This window comes from Plectropomus leopardus, chromosome 2 (assembly GCF_008729295.1).
Source record: "Plectropomus leopardus isolate mb chromosome 2, YSFRI_Pleo_2.0, whole genome shotgun sequence".
Lineage (NCBI taxonomy): Eukaryota > Metazoa > Chordata > Actinopteri > Perciformes > Serranidae > Plectropomus > Plectropomus leopardus.
In genome coordinates, this window is record NC_056464.1 from 26,066,249 (window position 1) to 26,080,782 (window position 14,534).

Genomic DNA, 14,534 nt, shown 5'->3' on the forward strand with positions numbered 1-14,534 from the left:
GATGTGTGTGATGGTTAACAAAACACTGTCAGACATGGACAATCATTAGAGCTACATTACAGCAGCAACAGATAGAGACATGAAATTTGCCATTATCTTGTATTCTGTGGACAGCTATCTGCGGTAAATTACTATAACAATTTCATTACACACAAAAAATTCCATGACTTTTCCAAAATTTTAAATCATTTTTACAGATTCCTTGACTTGGAAAATATGATTGTGAATTTCCATGACTTCCATGTTTTTCATGACCATGGGATCCCTGAAGCCATTATTTTCTTTGAGTGGTGTCAGGTTTAGCTGGTACAATACTGTCAAAACTGAAGTATGAATTCACAGGCATAAATGGAAGTTTTTTTTTACCAAATAGAAGCACCATATTGAGCCAGGACTGTTGCAACAATATCAGGTTGGTTAGTACAATTTTCCCACTGCCTTGCAACCAGTGTGCAGTTGTCTGTAACCTGTCTAAAATGCCACATGATTTTTTCCAGGCTTTTTTTCCACAGTTATAGTATTTTCAGGGCTTGTTTCTTGTTTTGAGCATGTTAACTTTTTGTGAGGAACCTTCTGGTCATTTCTGCTCTTGTGATGTGACTCCATGACCTGTTATCTCTCATGGAAGCCATTAAATGAACACACGCTCAGTTATACACAGTATAACTGGTATTTGCTTGCAGCGTCGTATTTGACAGCAGCCGGAGAGCATGTCAAATGTGATTTCATCTGTGAGAATGCAACTGACTTCATACATACAGCAGCCAGAAACATAGAGCCACTGGCAATGAAGCACTTTAAGACAGTTGTAAATGGTAGATTTCTGTATTTTTACTTGGGCATAAACAGATTGTCAGCTCAGAGGGTTTTCCTGAGGCTAAATTTGTTTTTCTTCTAACTCAGGCATTTTCAGAGGCTCTTGTCTGTTGATAAATCTGCCAGTGCCCACAGGGACGGAAAATCTTCCGCTATACGCTGGAGAGAAACGAGGGAGAAACTTATTAGGACCTGGAGGGGATTCCAAGTCTTAGCAATGATTCTTATACTGTATCTTTAATGTCACACTGAGCTGTGCTCTAACATCCTGACATGCTTTTAAATCGACTATCGTAGCCAAAGGATACACATAGAGAGTATTCTCAGACAATGCCAACAGATTAGATGTTTTATACAATCCTAGGTTTGATGGAAACATTGAGTAAATCTACCTAAAACGGAGGGAGTCTCCGTCTCTGTATGTCTGTCCTTCCTTTTTTTTTTTTACAATAACTGTTCATCTGATCAACCTTCACATTTTGCAGGTCTTTTGCTGAGGACCCAAGAAAGTGTAGTGTGGAGTGTAAACTCTTGAGATCTGCAGGATATATTTATTGGTCTATTAGTATGTACACGTTGTGAGGTGTATTTACTGTTACACCGCTGAATGGCATGCTGGAAAGAGCTTGCTCTCCATTGTCCCTAAATTCAAGAGTAGATAAAGAAAACTAGACTGCAGATGCGACATTGCAGCAAACTCAAACTTCAAGCATCAGCAGTGTAACTTTGGAAATGAACATTTTGTTACTGGAAAAAATCTGGTCCCAAATAGTTAGCTGTTAACAAATGGCACATTTACTCCACACAACTAAGTGTAATACTAAGGACTGGATGAGCTGTTCTTGAGAAAGCTGCAAGCAGCAATACTGAAGACCAGGCAATCGACCTGTTCCTAACAGACACATTCTGAACGCCAACTAATTTCACAATTGATCACTCAGTTTAAGTCATTTAAAACATATAAACAAGTCAAAATACTATGATTCCAGCTTTTTAAATGTGAATATTTTCTGGTTTCTTCTCTCCTCTTTGGCCATAAATTGAATATCTTTGGAATGTGGACAAAACAATATATTTTAGGATCATCCTGGGCTTTGGGAGTCACTGTTTTTTCACCATTTTCTGACATTTTATCGACCAAACAATTCATTGAATAATCGAGAATATAATCAACAGAATGAGTGCCAGTGAAAATAATCATTAGTTGCAGCCTTATTGAAAGTGGGAAACCATTGATGAATCAATGAACTGATTCATTGTTTGAAGACAGTTTTCTCCTAATTCTCTGATTCCAGCTTCTTAAATTTGAATATTTTCCAGTTTCTTATTATTATATAATAGTAAACTGAATATCTTTGTGTTTTAGACTGTTGGTGAGACAAAACAAGACAAATGAAGACATCACCCTGAGCTTTGGGGAAACTGATGGAAATGTTTCACTTTTTTTCTGGCATTTTATAGACCAAATAGTTTCATCATTGAAATAATAGTTTGTAGCATCCTTGATCATCAGCCAGCTAATTACATAAATGACCCAAACTGTTCTAACTAGCTTGTAAGAGACCATCTTGCTGATAAAAAGGAGATTGCGTGGGCCACTGTATCAATTTAGAACAAACTGGTGCCATCTGCCTAATTAAAAAAATGTTGAGGTTAAATATTCATAATACACATGACTTAGCATGACGCCGCAGGGTAGATGGGATTTTCCCCTGCTGGCCTGCGCTCTATTACTTTCTGAAGTCAGCTAAAGCTCAAGCCTCCTGCCACAGTGCAGTCTCTCTTCTATTTGTGCTACATTATTTCCTCAATCAGACGTTACATAACATGCAGTTCAAATGCTTCTCATGCAGAAAGAGAAGCTAAACACAAATTTCATTGTCAAAACAAGTCTGTTGATTCAGTACTCATTTGCAAATCTGAGCCCCTCTTCCTACTGCAGGCAGGATAACAGTCTAGTGTGGCAGCTTTATAAATACAATAACCTCACAGAGAACATTTGAACGCATAATGGTGAAGTGAACTTTGGACTTTATCATTATTAAGTCAAATTACATTCCTGCACAAGTACACGATGAAACAGTAAGTATAAACTGAATAGATTCGCTTCTTCTTGGCAGTGCACAACAGAATTAATAAATCTGGGCTATTTCTAGAACATATAAGAAAATAACATGCAGAGAGAAATGAGTGGTGCTAAGAAACACACACACACACACACACACACACACACACACACACACACACACACTCTAATTAAACTCTATCAGTGAGGCAAAGAAAGAACAGCTGTCTTCATTTTCTCCTTCAACATAACACAAGTGTGTCTCTCACATGCAGACTCACTTATAGGCACATAGGCAAAATATTCCACAACAACCTCCCAACTTGCCCGCTGTCTTATACACCAACACAGACAAAACCTCAGTGCACACAATAAAACACAAGCCTACATAAGCCTACATACAATAAATGAACCATCCCACCGTTTGGCAATTTTTCTCCACATGCCCTGAGCAAACAGATGGCGAATGTTCTGCGCTTATTTAAGATGGTACCTAAGTAGCTACTGTGAGCCTGAAATCTGCGCTGTGGATGAGTCTTAGTATTTACATCACAGTGGCCAAAGTGTACTCCTGTATGCGTGTTCTGTTCAACTACCACGGTCTATTTATGATTCATATTTCAAGGGGGAGTGCAGGCTGTGGAAAGCTGGCTCCCTGATGAAGAGCCCTCTGAAATGCAGGAAAACGTCCCAGCATGCACCCACACTCACAACGCCCCAAATCTCACACCCACAGCTTTTGTCACCCGGAGCCTGAGAGATGCATGCTTTTGCATTTGTGTAACAAAATATTGGGAAAAATGATGGTCAGCTTCTTCTTTCTTAAAAATTCTCGGAGAGGGACAAAAATATGTCCACAGTCACGCACCACCAGTTCAATTTTCCCTCTGCAATTACAGCTAATAATACAATAAGGAAACATTAAAGGTTTGGTGTATAGGATTATAGGATATATTGGCAGAAATGCAATGTAATAAAAGAAGTGTTTCTTTTGATGAATAATCACCTGAAAATAGGAATTGCTGCATTCTTGTTACCTTAGAATGAGCCGTTTAAGCTGCATTGGGTACTCTTCTATGGAGATAACCATGTCACACCGTCATGTTTCTACAGTCGCTCAGAATGGACAAAACAAACACTGGAGCTAGATAAGGCCATTCCTGTATTTTTGTTGGCCACTGTAGTGAGAAGCCTCTGAGCAACAAAAGTGTCAGAAAAACACAGATTTTTTTTAGTGTAAAACCGCTGCATTCAGTTGTTTTTACTGGTTTAATCACTAGGCCTGTTTGTTTTGAAGAGAAAGAGACCTCTATGGGTATTTCGACTACTGGTAAAAACCTCCTGAACAACTGGATCTTAATTTATTACAGAAAAAAGGGGAGCACCCATTAGCAGGTGCTGGGCGAGCCCACCGTCAGTGATATGCCATACAGTAAAGGACAGGGGTCTGCAACCTACACTATCAAAAAAGCCAAAACAAAAAAAATGTCTGGAGGTGCAAACATATTAAGCCAGTTAACATTATTAATGGGTCTTAAGAAGCATTCATTCATATCATTCATATATTCATAATCTGTCCTCTTTTGGAGTTGGAATCCATGGCTAGCTTAGCTAAAGAGACTCAAAATCAGGAACTGGTATTTAAATTATTATTTTAAGCCACATGGAGCCACTGGAGAGAGGCTCAAGAGCCACACGCACCTCCAGAGCTGCAGGTTTCCTACCACTGGTGTAGAAGAAACAATGATTTGTAACGTTAAACTGCTTTATTCAGTGTTTTTCCATTTGTCATAGAGAGGAGGAGATCTCTGGGGAAAATTCAGCTCCTGGTAAAAACCTCCTGAGCAATGATCACTGAAAGAATTCTAACTGAGAGGTTTCAGCTGGTTGCGCTCTGCAATCCTCACAAAAATCCCCTGAATCTTACACACCGAACCTTTAAACATGTGCACTGATAACAAATGTGTACATGTTGTAAATCTCAGACATTTGCTTTTTATTTCTGTTTTCATAATTTATGACATCTGTTACTTCAAGTCACTTCAAGGTACATTAAATAAAAACAGACGTGGTGAGACGGGCTTTTTTTAAGCAGCATCTTATCACTGTGATTTACAATGATACATCGCAGCTTCACACAACACAGTGGTGGGATTTAAATGCCATCCGCTTACACAACACTGCCAGTAGCTATTTACTGTGGCTGTGACTCACTGTCAACTTTACAACCAAAAGTGGACCTCCAGAGATGCGAGGAATCCTACTGACAGTCTGGGCTAAGGAGAGTTGCTTGTAGATTTACACCAGGAGAGGAGGTGAGTCAGCTCTGATTTACATGGACACTGCAGTAAACGATACTGAGTGCAAAAGAGCAGAACTGTTGTGGACAAAGAACAATACCATGCGTTGACAAAAAAAAAAAAGCACAAATGCAGTTTATTATGAGCTTTAGTCTGCACAAACACGAAATCGCAGTCCAACCAAAAAGTGATACGTATTCCAACTTATTTGCCTCAGCATTGCTTTGCAGCAGTTTATTTGCTAAGCCTAAGCAAATAAAAGTGGCTCTTGTAAAGGTGACTCATTCCCTCAAGACCCTTCCTTGGTTTGGTTGCTTGAGAGAAGCGCTGATAACCAGACTGTGAAAAGCAGGGGCTTTATGGGATTGACTCCCCACCTGCACTGCCTTCCCAATCTCCCAGATATTCTTCCATTCCCTAAGCGGGACTACTTTACATAATCATAAGCCATTTTGTGTGCATCATTAATTCAGTCCTGACTGAAGCCATTTAATCATTCCTTGGAAGAGGTGCGGGTTCTCACAGTCAAGCTCTGTGATTTTAACCAGTCGTGTCGTGCAGGCCCGGTGTCACATTACAGAACGGCTCAAGTCTGTGGCGAGGCAGCCCGCTAAAGCTGCTGCAATCCCTCCGTATACCCTGAAAAGATGTTCACTTTGATGGTTCCCTCGGCCTTGTGGGGGAGGTCAATTCCAACGTAACCTGCGTCCATGGACTGAAAGACTTGAGTCAAGCTCAAGGCTGCCACTCAAGGAAACAGAGGACTGTATGCAAATGAGGCTGATCTGAATTTCACACGGCTGTATTCTGCAGTGTGGATAATCTTGGAAAGTTTTGGCGGTTGGATAAGCTTTAACTGTATTCATTTGGGGAACAGTTATAAAACTGCTAACCTTCGTCAACTGTCAAAAAAGGCAAAATGGAAAACTGACTTTAACAGAGAAAAAAACCCCTTGTGCTCAAGGATGAAAAGATAAATGCACGGCCACGCTAAGAGGCCTTGCAAGCTTAAACTCAAAGAGGCACGTCTGAAAGATACACAGTGACATGAGCACAGATCACTCCAGCCTACTGTACTTCCTCTTGGGCATAGTGCCTACACCAGCATTAACCTCCCTTTCTTCCCTTTCACTCTCGCCTCCCTTCCTTTTCATTCCCATCTCTTCAAAACCCCAAAACATTATGTCGTAGCCTCAGTGCTTGCATTTCTGAGCCTAACGCTGCATTTAGGCCTGCATTACCTTCGGTATGCATCAGATGCAAGTCTGGTTCACAAACACAGAGCCCGTTATGTGCCTTGGACGACACTGCGGAAGCGGAGAACACAAACAGCCGCTGGCCCCCCGAGCTGAAAATGATTTTACTCATTCAATATCATTAGCCTCAATAATGACAGAGCGCCAACATGGCGAGGCTGCCGCTGGCAAATAAGATGCAAAGGATTGTGGTGTTCCTCCAGATAACAGCGCTGAGGATGGGTAACGTGTTTCCTCAAATCAACACCACAATCTTAATTTCTCAGTCAACCTACTACAAAGCAGTCTCCTTTAAAGATACATCACTGAGCTATTGTTTCTTCTGTGGGTTTTAGGGCTTAAAAACATTATTTGAAAAAGATAACTGTTGATTTTAATACTAACAGTTCCACAAGAAATTAAGCCATTTACCATTAGAGCTGCACTGATAAATGGGTTAGCTGTCAACTATCAAATTAATTGCCAACTTATGTGATAATCGATTAATCAGTTTCTTTAGTGATCTATGACAGCCAACTGGATATCTTTGAGTTGTGGACAAAGTAAGACTTAATCATTTGTTACTTAGTGTAAGAATACAAACAAAAGGTTTTGTTTAGTAAAATATGTATATATTCAATAAAATGATAAAAAGAAGAAAACAGCTCACAAGCATTTGATGGAGACCTTTTGCACAACACTCTCCTGTTGAGAAATGTGTTCAGTTATATTAATTTTCCATCACAAGAACTAGCGACACCTTTTAGCAAAAAGACAGTACGCCTCGGTAACACTTTGCCTCTCAAACCAAGGCTAGAAGCAAGACTGTTACGATATCATTCAGTTTTTACAAATCACAAAATTAAGTTGCTAGTTAAAAATAAAATGTCTGGATGAAAGTTTAGTGTAATTATGTATATTGCATTGGATGCAGCAGTGCTAGAATCAAGGATGCAGTTTTTATGGAGGGTTAGTCATTTTAAATCCATAGTTCTTGTCAAACAATGGTCTTTGGTGTGCAGTTGAGTGCCAGGTGTGAAAATATACAGCGAAAAGGTCATTATTGCAAAATGACTCCAGAGGAATGCATTGCATTAATGGACAGCTTGCTGCAGATCTTAATGTACTGCACCTTACCACGCTGAAAAGTAATGTGAACTCATTTTCTCACCAATGCTGCCTACAGATTTTGTGTCTTCAGCTATTGCTTAATTTGCTGCTCACTTTCCTCCTCTCAGTGATTCAATATGCATTTAAAGATATCCCACAGATTTACTCCTTCTTTAAAAGATAAAATCAGCACACAAATAGAAGAATTTTGCATTTTGTTAGAAAGTCTTTTCTCCATGTCAACCTTTGCCTAAGTGTTAAATGTTGAGACTTGAAGATAAAAGTCACTAGTTTTTATGTCCCATGAGGTTTCTAGACACACAGAGGCGAAACAGTAGTGTAGATGGCAGTCATCGGTAATCAACTGAATGAAGGGGTGCAGTAAATATTCAATGCAGCATCATGACAACATACACTGTTGTAGACAAAAGACATAATTATGCAAAGTTTTCACAGCATGTCAGGGACACTTTTTAATGTGACAGCTGGTCTTATTCCAACAGTGATAACTGACTTTATGAAGCTTTTAATGTAATGATTGGAAGTATATCTGATTTGAATATTCCTGGAAAACATCATCTGCAGTGATGATATATATAAACCAACCCAAATATGTAAATATTATAAACAAACACATAAATGGTGTTTAATAATTATAGTGTTCTTGCACTTAAGAGACTAATCTGGAAAAATACTGATTAGTTTCCCCTTTAAAGCTGAACAAATGCAGCTTACTGTACTTTGTTTGTGATGCTTGTTTGTTACTCCTGCACAGAACAGATTAGACATCAATGACCAATTAAAAATATTTTCTTTTTTTTAGTTTTACCATTTAAATATAAAGACCAAATGAAAGCACTAATTGCATTTTTTTCCTCCTGGGATCTTGCTGTTTTTGAGGGGAGTTTAGGGAGGTTAATTCATTATTTACTGTTATAATAATGGTCATCAATTTTAAACAGGTGGGGTCCGGCAGTTCTGACAGGAAAAGGTAAGGAAGAAAAACTGGCGTACAATAGAAAATTGGACAAATGGACAGTCCTGTCTGTGATGTATTACAGCCCAAGTCATAAAAAATGTGATGGTCATCATTTAAAATCAACTTTAGCAAGGGGATAGAAATCCTACAGTTTAAGATCAATTCAAATATTTTATAAGTCTGAAAGTTTTGGGGCCAAAATGTGAAGTGATCGGTTAACAGTTCAGACATGCCCTACCTATACTTCATCCCAGTCTTCATGCTTTGCTCGCTGGAGGAAGGCACGCTCTGAACAGAGAGTTGTCCGAGACTGCGAGCCACCATCGCCACTGCCCTGAACTTGCTGCGGGTGCCTGTGTTGGGGCTGTTGGCATTCTGTCGGTTAAGCCGGTCCTCCGTGGTGCGGCTCACCCCCCCACGGTGATCCGTGCACACTAATGAAACCTGCATCCTGGTGTTTGACAGTCCCTACCAACTGCAGATACTCTAATTAAACTCTCCTCTTGTTAAATCAGGTAAGACAAACTTGCAGGAGATGCAAAGTCAGAGGATCCTCTGAAGAGCGTGAGACAGTCCAATCTAAAGGAGGCTCCGAATCAAGCCTCAAAATCACCTCAAATCACTGCCCCGTCGCTGAAGTAGCACACAATGTTGGGTAGAAAAAAAAAAGCGGGGCAGTAAGGTGGGAGGGCAGATCAGGATGTATTCAAACAATAAAGGATCACTGATCAAGTAAAAAAATTTCCTCTCAAAGGAAGTCCAAATACAAGCGCAACATCACAGCATCTCTGCCGCAGCTGGCGTCAGAAACAAATGTGCAATCACTGTAGACTTTGCATACACAAAACGCAGGTCCAGTACAAAGCCTTAAAAAAAAAAATCTTCCAGAGTCCAAAAAAAGCAGAGATTGTGTAAATTCCACCTCTGCAAGTTTTTCCTTGATTCATCTGGGTGTCCCCCTCTCTATTTATCTATCAATCAGAGGCTCATCAGAAGCTGAAAGGCAGATTTAGTCTTGCAATTTCCTTTTAAAGCTGAGCTCAGTGCTAGAGATAACACCTCTTGCTGCCAAGCTTAAAGAGTGGAAACGCATAGATCCACACAAAAGGATGGCGAGAATAAAACACGAACACACAGTTCCAGGGGGTTTTCATCTCCCCTCCTGAGTCCGCCTTGACAGTTGCGCTGGCTGCTGAATATTCTGAATACTGCTGCGTGTTAGCAAAAGGGCAACCTCATATTCACTTGTCTGCTCTGGCCGTTGCCTGGATTAAACTTACATCTGTATGCCTTGTGCTGAGCATAAAGCTGCACAGTCCACACAGGCAAGAGATGGGAGGAGAGAGAGAGGGAGAGAGAGAGAGGGAGGGAGGGAATGTGGTGGGAGGGATGTGAGGAGAAGCTATGAGGAGGAATATTCAGAGAGCCAAAGCAGCGTGAGAGAACAAGGCATTGAAATCTGTTGTGTTTAGAGCAGCACTCTTAAGAAAAGGGGAGTGCATTTTTGTGCTCAGCTTTGTCCGTCTGTTGCCCTGCAGTGCGCTTTAATGTAGTTTATTCTGTTAGATGAAAAAGAGAGAAGCTGAACACTCACTGGTCAGGACTTTGCATTAGCCGATGGCCTCAGAATGGGGGGGCTCTCACGTGGGTCTGTTCAACTGCCCATGAAATATTCATTATGTAACTTTATCTGTGACAATATATGTCAAAGGCAGGGCTGTCACAGTGTTTTTGTCTACACTGCTTTATTCCTTGTGAGTGATTAAAATAAATTACTTAATCTTGAATATTCCTCAATTGAGCTAAGAAATAATTAAGGTTGCAGGATATAGTGCCAGAATACAACTGAATATCATGTGGCTATACTGATCTGATGAACAATAAAAGCTTTCTTAGAGAAGCAGAGTAGTAAAAATATGATAATGGTTGGAGGTTGAAAGTAAACACCACAGTAATTGGAACTCAACGCAACAGTGGCTGCAGATTGAAGAGACAGTAGATTAGACACACGCTCCCAGTAATACAATACTGAAGCTTATCTGAGTGGACCAGCGAGTGTGCCAGGGAGATAATTAAAAGAGATGCCATCAGGGGCAGACGTGTGTTGTAAAAGCAGTCAAAGAAGCGACCTCCATCGCAGGAATCCAGCAGACAGGCGGTTGCTAACTGACAGCTCTATTCCTGGAGCGATGACCTTTGGTCTCTTGGACTTAAATAGAACCCTGAGGGGAAAGGTGCTTTAATTCAATGGAAATGTGATTTAAATTTCACACTGTGTGCAGAGAGCAGAGGAGCAAAGTTCAAAACTGCCTTTCAAATAGAGCTCTGCGACATGTAGAAAATCAAATACCTTAATATTTTTGACCAAATACCTCAATATCGCAAAGATACTGTAAGGTTTACTACTGGTGTTTTCACAAAATATTTACACCATGAGATTTTTGATAAATGGTCATCAGTAATGTGGACAAAATGATTAAGTGGGTGAGGGTAAATAATAGAATAGCTAGAGCGCCTGGTAAGAAGGGAGGCACGAAATTGGATTGTTTGCTGATATCCAATATGCTCATGTATAACTTATTTGGTCCATAACCCATACCGATAATTTTTTCTCCACCTAATTTTATTGATTATGCATACTCTTCTCAAAATAGCCCACCAGCAGATGGAGACATAAAATACAGTACTTTTCAGGGTATGCAATATACATTCATTGTGCACAATAAGAAAAATAGTTCAGCATAAGGTTAATGTCTTATACATCTTCACTTTGTCAATAGAAAAAAAACCAGTTTGTGATATGGTCAAAAATTTTGATACTTCATTTTAAAGCCAATGTCTGCCAATACTGGTGCATGTATTATTGTGCATCCCTACTGTTAAGTTAGGAAAACTACATTACTTTATTGTCATGCTGCCTTCAAAGGTCTAGTGTGTAGGATTCAGTGATATCTAACGGTGAGAATGCAACTTAAACTTCTCCTGTGCATAAAGTGTAGGGATGTGCCATATCATTCACAAGAACATTGGTAATATGATAAGAAAAATTCATATTGTGATGAAGACAATATTTTGATTTGACATAATGACCTCATACTGTTACAAACGGCAACACAAACCACGACTGAAAGCAAAATTTCCAGCAGCTCCACACTGACTTAGTTAATATGAACAGCCCCTACAGCCTGTCAAAACAAACACAGGTCTGTGTGTGTGTGTGTGTGTGTGTGTGTGTGTGTGTGTGTGTGAGAGGGTGTGTGCGGCTGGGTCTGAAGGTTAGCGCTGCACGACACACACTTTATATAAACTAGATTCAAGGGTCCTTTTTTGTACTGTAACTGGCAACCGTTTAAATGTGTAATTTGTGGTTGATTCTATTTTGTTGTACTACTTATGTTTAATAAAGAATCTGAATCTCACTCTGAGATACTACTGTTGTTTGAAAACTTAAGAAATGAAAGATCATTTTTGTTCAGTTTTTACTAAACAATGGCTGGGCCATATCATGCCGTGTAGGAGAACTGATCAACATGAAAACGTGAAACCTCAAAACCTTGAATGGCCCTATCTATAACCAATGTTTGGTTTGCCCATTCTGGGCAACTATAGAAACAACGAAGAGGATTAAGAGGACGAAGAGGACGAAGAGGACCTGCTTTGTATGTTGACATAAATGGCTCATTCTAAGGTAACTAAAACACTATTCTTATTTTCAGGTGATTATACACAAATGAAAGCATAGTTACAAATTTTATTTTCAATTTCTGACAATGTATCCACCTAAATCCTGCACACAGGATCTCATTTCTCATTTCACAATATTGTTATAACTAGAGTTGTTTGAATACCAGAATAGATAATGCCTCAAATACTGGAATGCTGAATTGGGTGCTCACAAGTGCCTATGCACCAATTCGATACAAGATAATTTACTGATAAACTCTAAGTAGTAGTCACCTGAATAAAATGGCAGAAATCAATTCGTTGCTGCCGTAAAACAGTTGCCTACACAGCAAGTTGCACTGTGCAGCCACTAGCAACCACTAAGAGCTGCGATAATAAATTAATTTTTGTTTTTTGAAATGGGTAACAGCAAAATGTCAAACTAGATAATAAAAGAAAGTTCAGTGAGGCTCATTCTCTGTATGTATTTGTTAATGTTATACAAAGGGTTTAACCTGAGCCATGCAATATAACAATGATAGCAGTCATTTCTATAGAGGGCTTATAGTATACAACTTATTTTTTTTTAAAGGTAATGGTATTGAATTGGTAGTCCATATTGGCCAATTCACAAGTTGAGGGATCGGTATCGGAAAGGAAAGGAAAAAAATGGTATCAGAACATCCCTGGAAATAACAATATTTTCCCCAGCCTTACTTTTGAATGTTCCTCCCTGTAGTAACAAAGTGTGTTAGAGGTTTATAAGGAATCCTCTGAATCAGCAATACCCTGAATGTGACTGCATATCAATCTCAAAAGCGGCAGCCGGAGCGACATATGGGCAGGATAGATGGACTCTTTTCACCTCTGCAGGGTTACGTCCTGCACTTTGGGTCAGGGTGATGAGTAACACATTTGGGGCTGATGCCATTCGCTCTCCCTGCTCATTTCAACAGAGCTAGTTGAGCATGAGAGCAGTCTGACATGGCGTCCCTTTACCGCAGGGTACGGTCCATGCACTCTCCGCCAGTGCTGTGGAAACGTGATGCCGCGAACCACTCGGCTCTGCTCCAGGGCCCCCAGGAGTCGTGACATGGGGAAGGTACTGAGAAGTGGGAGAGGCCGGAGACAGGAGCTCAGGCTGCACAGATACGGTGTCAGTCTTGTGATCGACGCTAAGCCCACATAATAAGCAGGACAAAAAAATCCCACAGCCCCAGCTAGGCATGGTAACATGTCCTCGACATCCACTCTAAGGCACACCTAACTATATTTAAAGGTCAAGAGTTTAGAGGGATATATTGGCAGACGTATGACATAATAAGTATATTTTTTTTTACTGTTTCTTCACCTAAAGATAATGATCTATTTTTTTGTTACCTTAAAATGAGGAATTTATATCTAAGTCCTCCATGTTGATCCATCATGTTTCTACAGTAGTCCAGAGATAAGGCCATTCTCGTTTTTACATCAGCCACCGTAATAAGCAACCCTCCTGAAACGAGTCAAACAGCATCTAAGGATCACTGATTTGTAACTGCTTTATGCAGTGTTTTTATCGTGTTAAATAACTGGGTCTGTATGTTTTGGAGAGGAAGAGACTTCTGCTAATAATTTGGCTCCTCGTTAAAACCAGGACCAGAAGTTTCATCTGGTTGCAATCTGCAGTCTCCACCGATAGATACCACTAAATCTAACAAAATTAACAATTACAAATTAACAAAAATATAACAAAATCTTTTTATTTTCAAATAACCTTCATCCTACTGTATATTGTTCAGACTTTTACTACCTTTCCACGGCTTTTAATGGCTACTGAAACCTGATTTCTTATCATTACTAAACCAAATGAATCCTTTGTTGACCCTTAATTTATCTGCATCTCAAAACCTACACATTTATTGACTGTTGGACAATGCAAAGTACATTAATCAATATAAGCATGCATCATCTGACAGAGTAGTGATCCATCAAACTAAATTAATCAATAGAACAACCATTTTTCACATTTTCCCCCTTTCTGGCATTTTGTCCATCTCACCGACTGTCATCACCAGATGCAAACCATCTGCAATCTTCAATTTAACACTAAAATATTGAAATTACAAAATGGCGCATGCACCAACGCCTTGTTGTTAATGAATGCACCGCAGCTATAAACTCTTGCAAAAATATGCCAACAGAGTGAGCAACAAATATGCTCAATCCAATAAACCATGCCTGTCACACGTACTATGATTTAATAAATCACAACAGCCACATCTGCCAACTTTCTTCAGACTGACAGCATGCGTTTCATTCGCTTTGACTATATCTTGAAAACAAAAAAAGGGACCAAAAGACCAAATAACCAGAGGAGGCGATTA

At 39.7% G+C, this 14,534-nt stretch overlaps 1 protein-coding gene across 3 annotated transcripts in view; it reads right to left on the minus strand.

Annotated features, from left to right (window-relative positions):
- Positions 1–14,534, minus strand: part of kcnab2a (potassium voltage-gated channel subfamily A regulatory beta subunit 2a) — a 110,822-nt gene that overhangs the window by 28,749 nt on the left and 67,539 nt on the right. Inside the window, exon 1 of one of the 3 annotated variants that reach the window (XM_042506514.1) lies at positions 8,744–9,142. The exons of the other annotated variants lie outside the window; for them this stretch is intronic. Coding sequence (XP_042362448.1) covers positions 8,744–8,955 — 212 coding nt within the window. The 5' untranslated portion in view covers positions 8,956–9,142. Of the gene's footprint in view, positions 1–8,743; positions 9,143–14,534 lie in introns of those variants that run through there. 3 annotated transcript variants of the gene reach the window in all.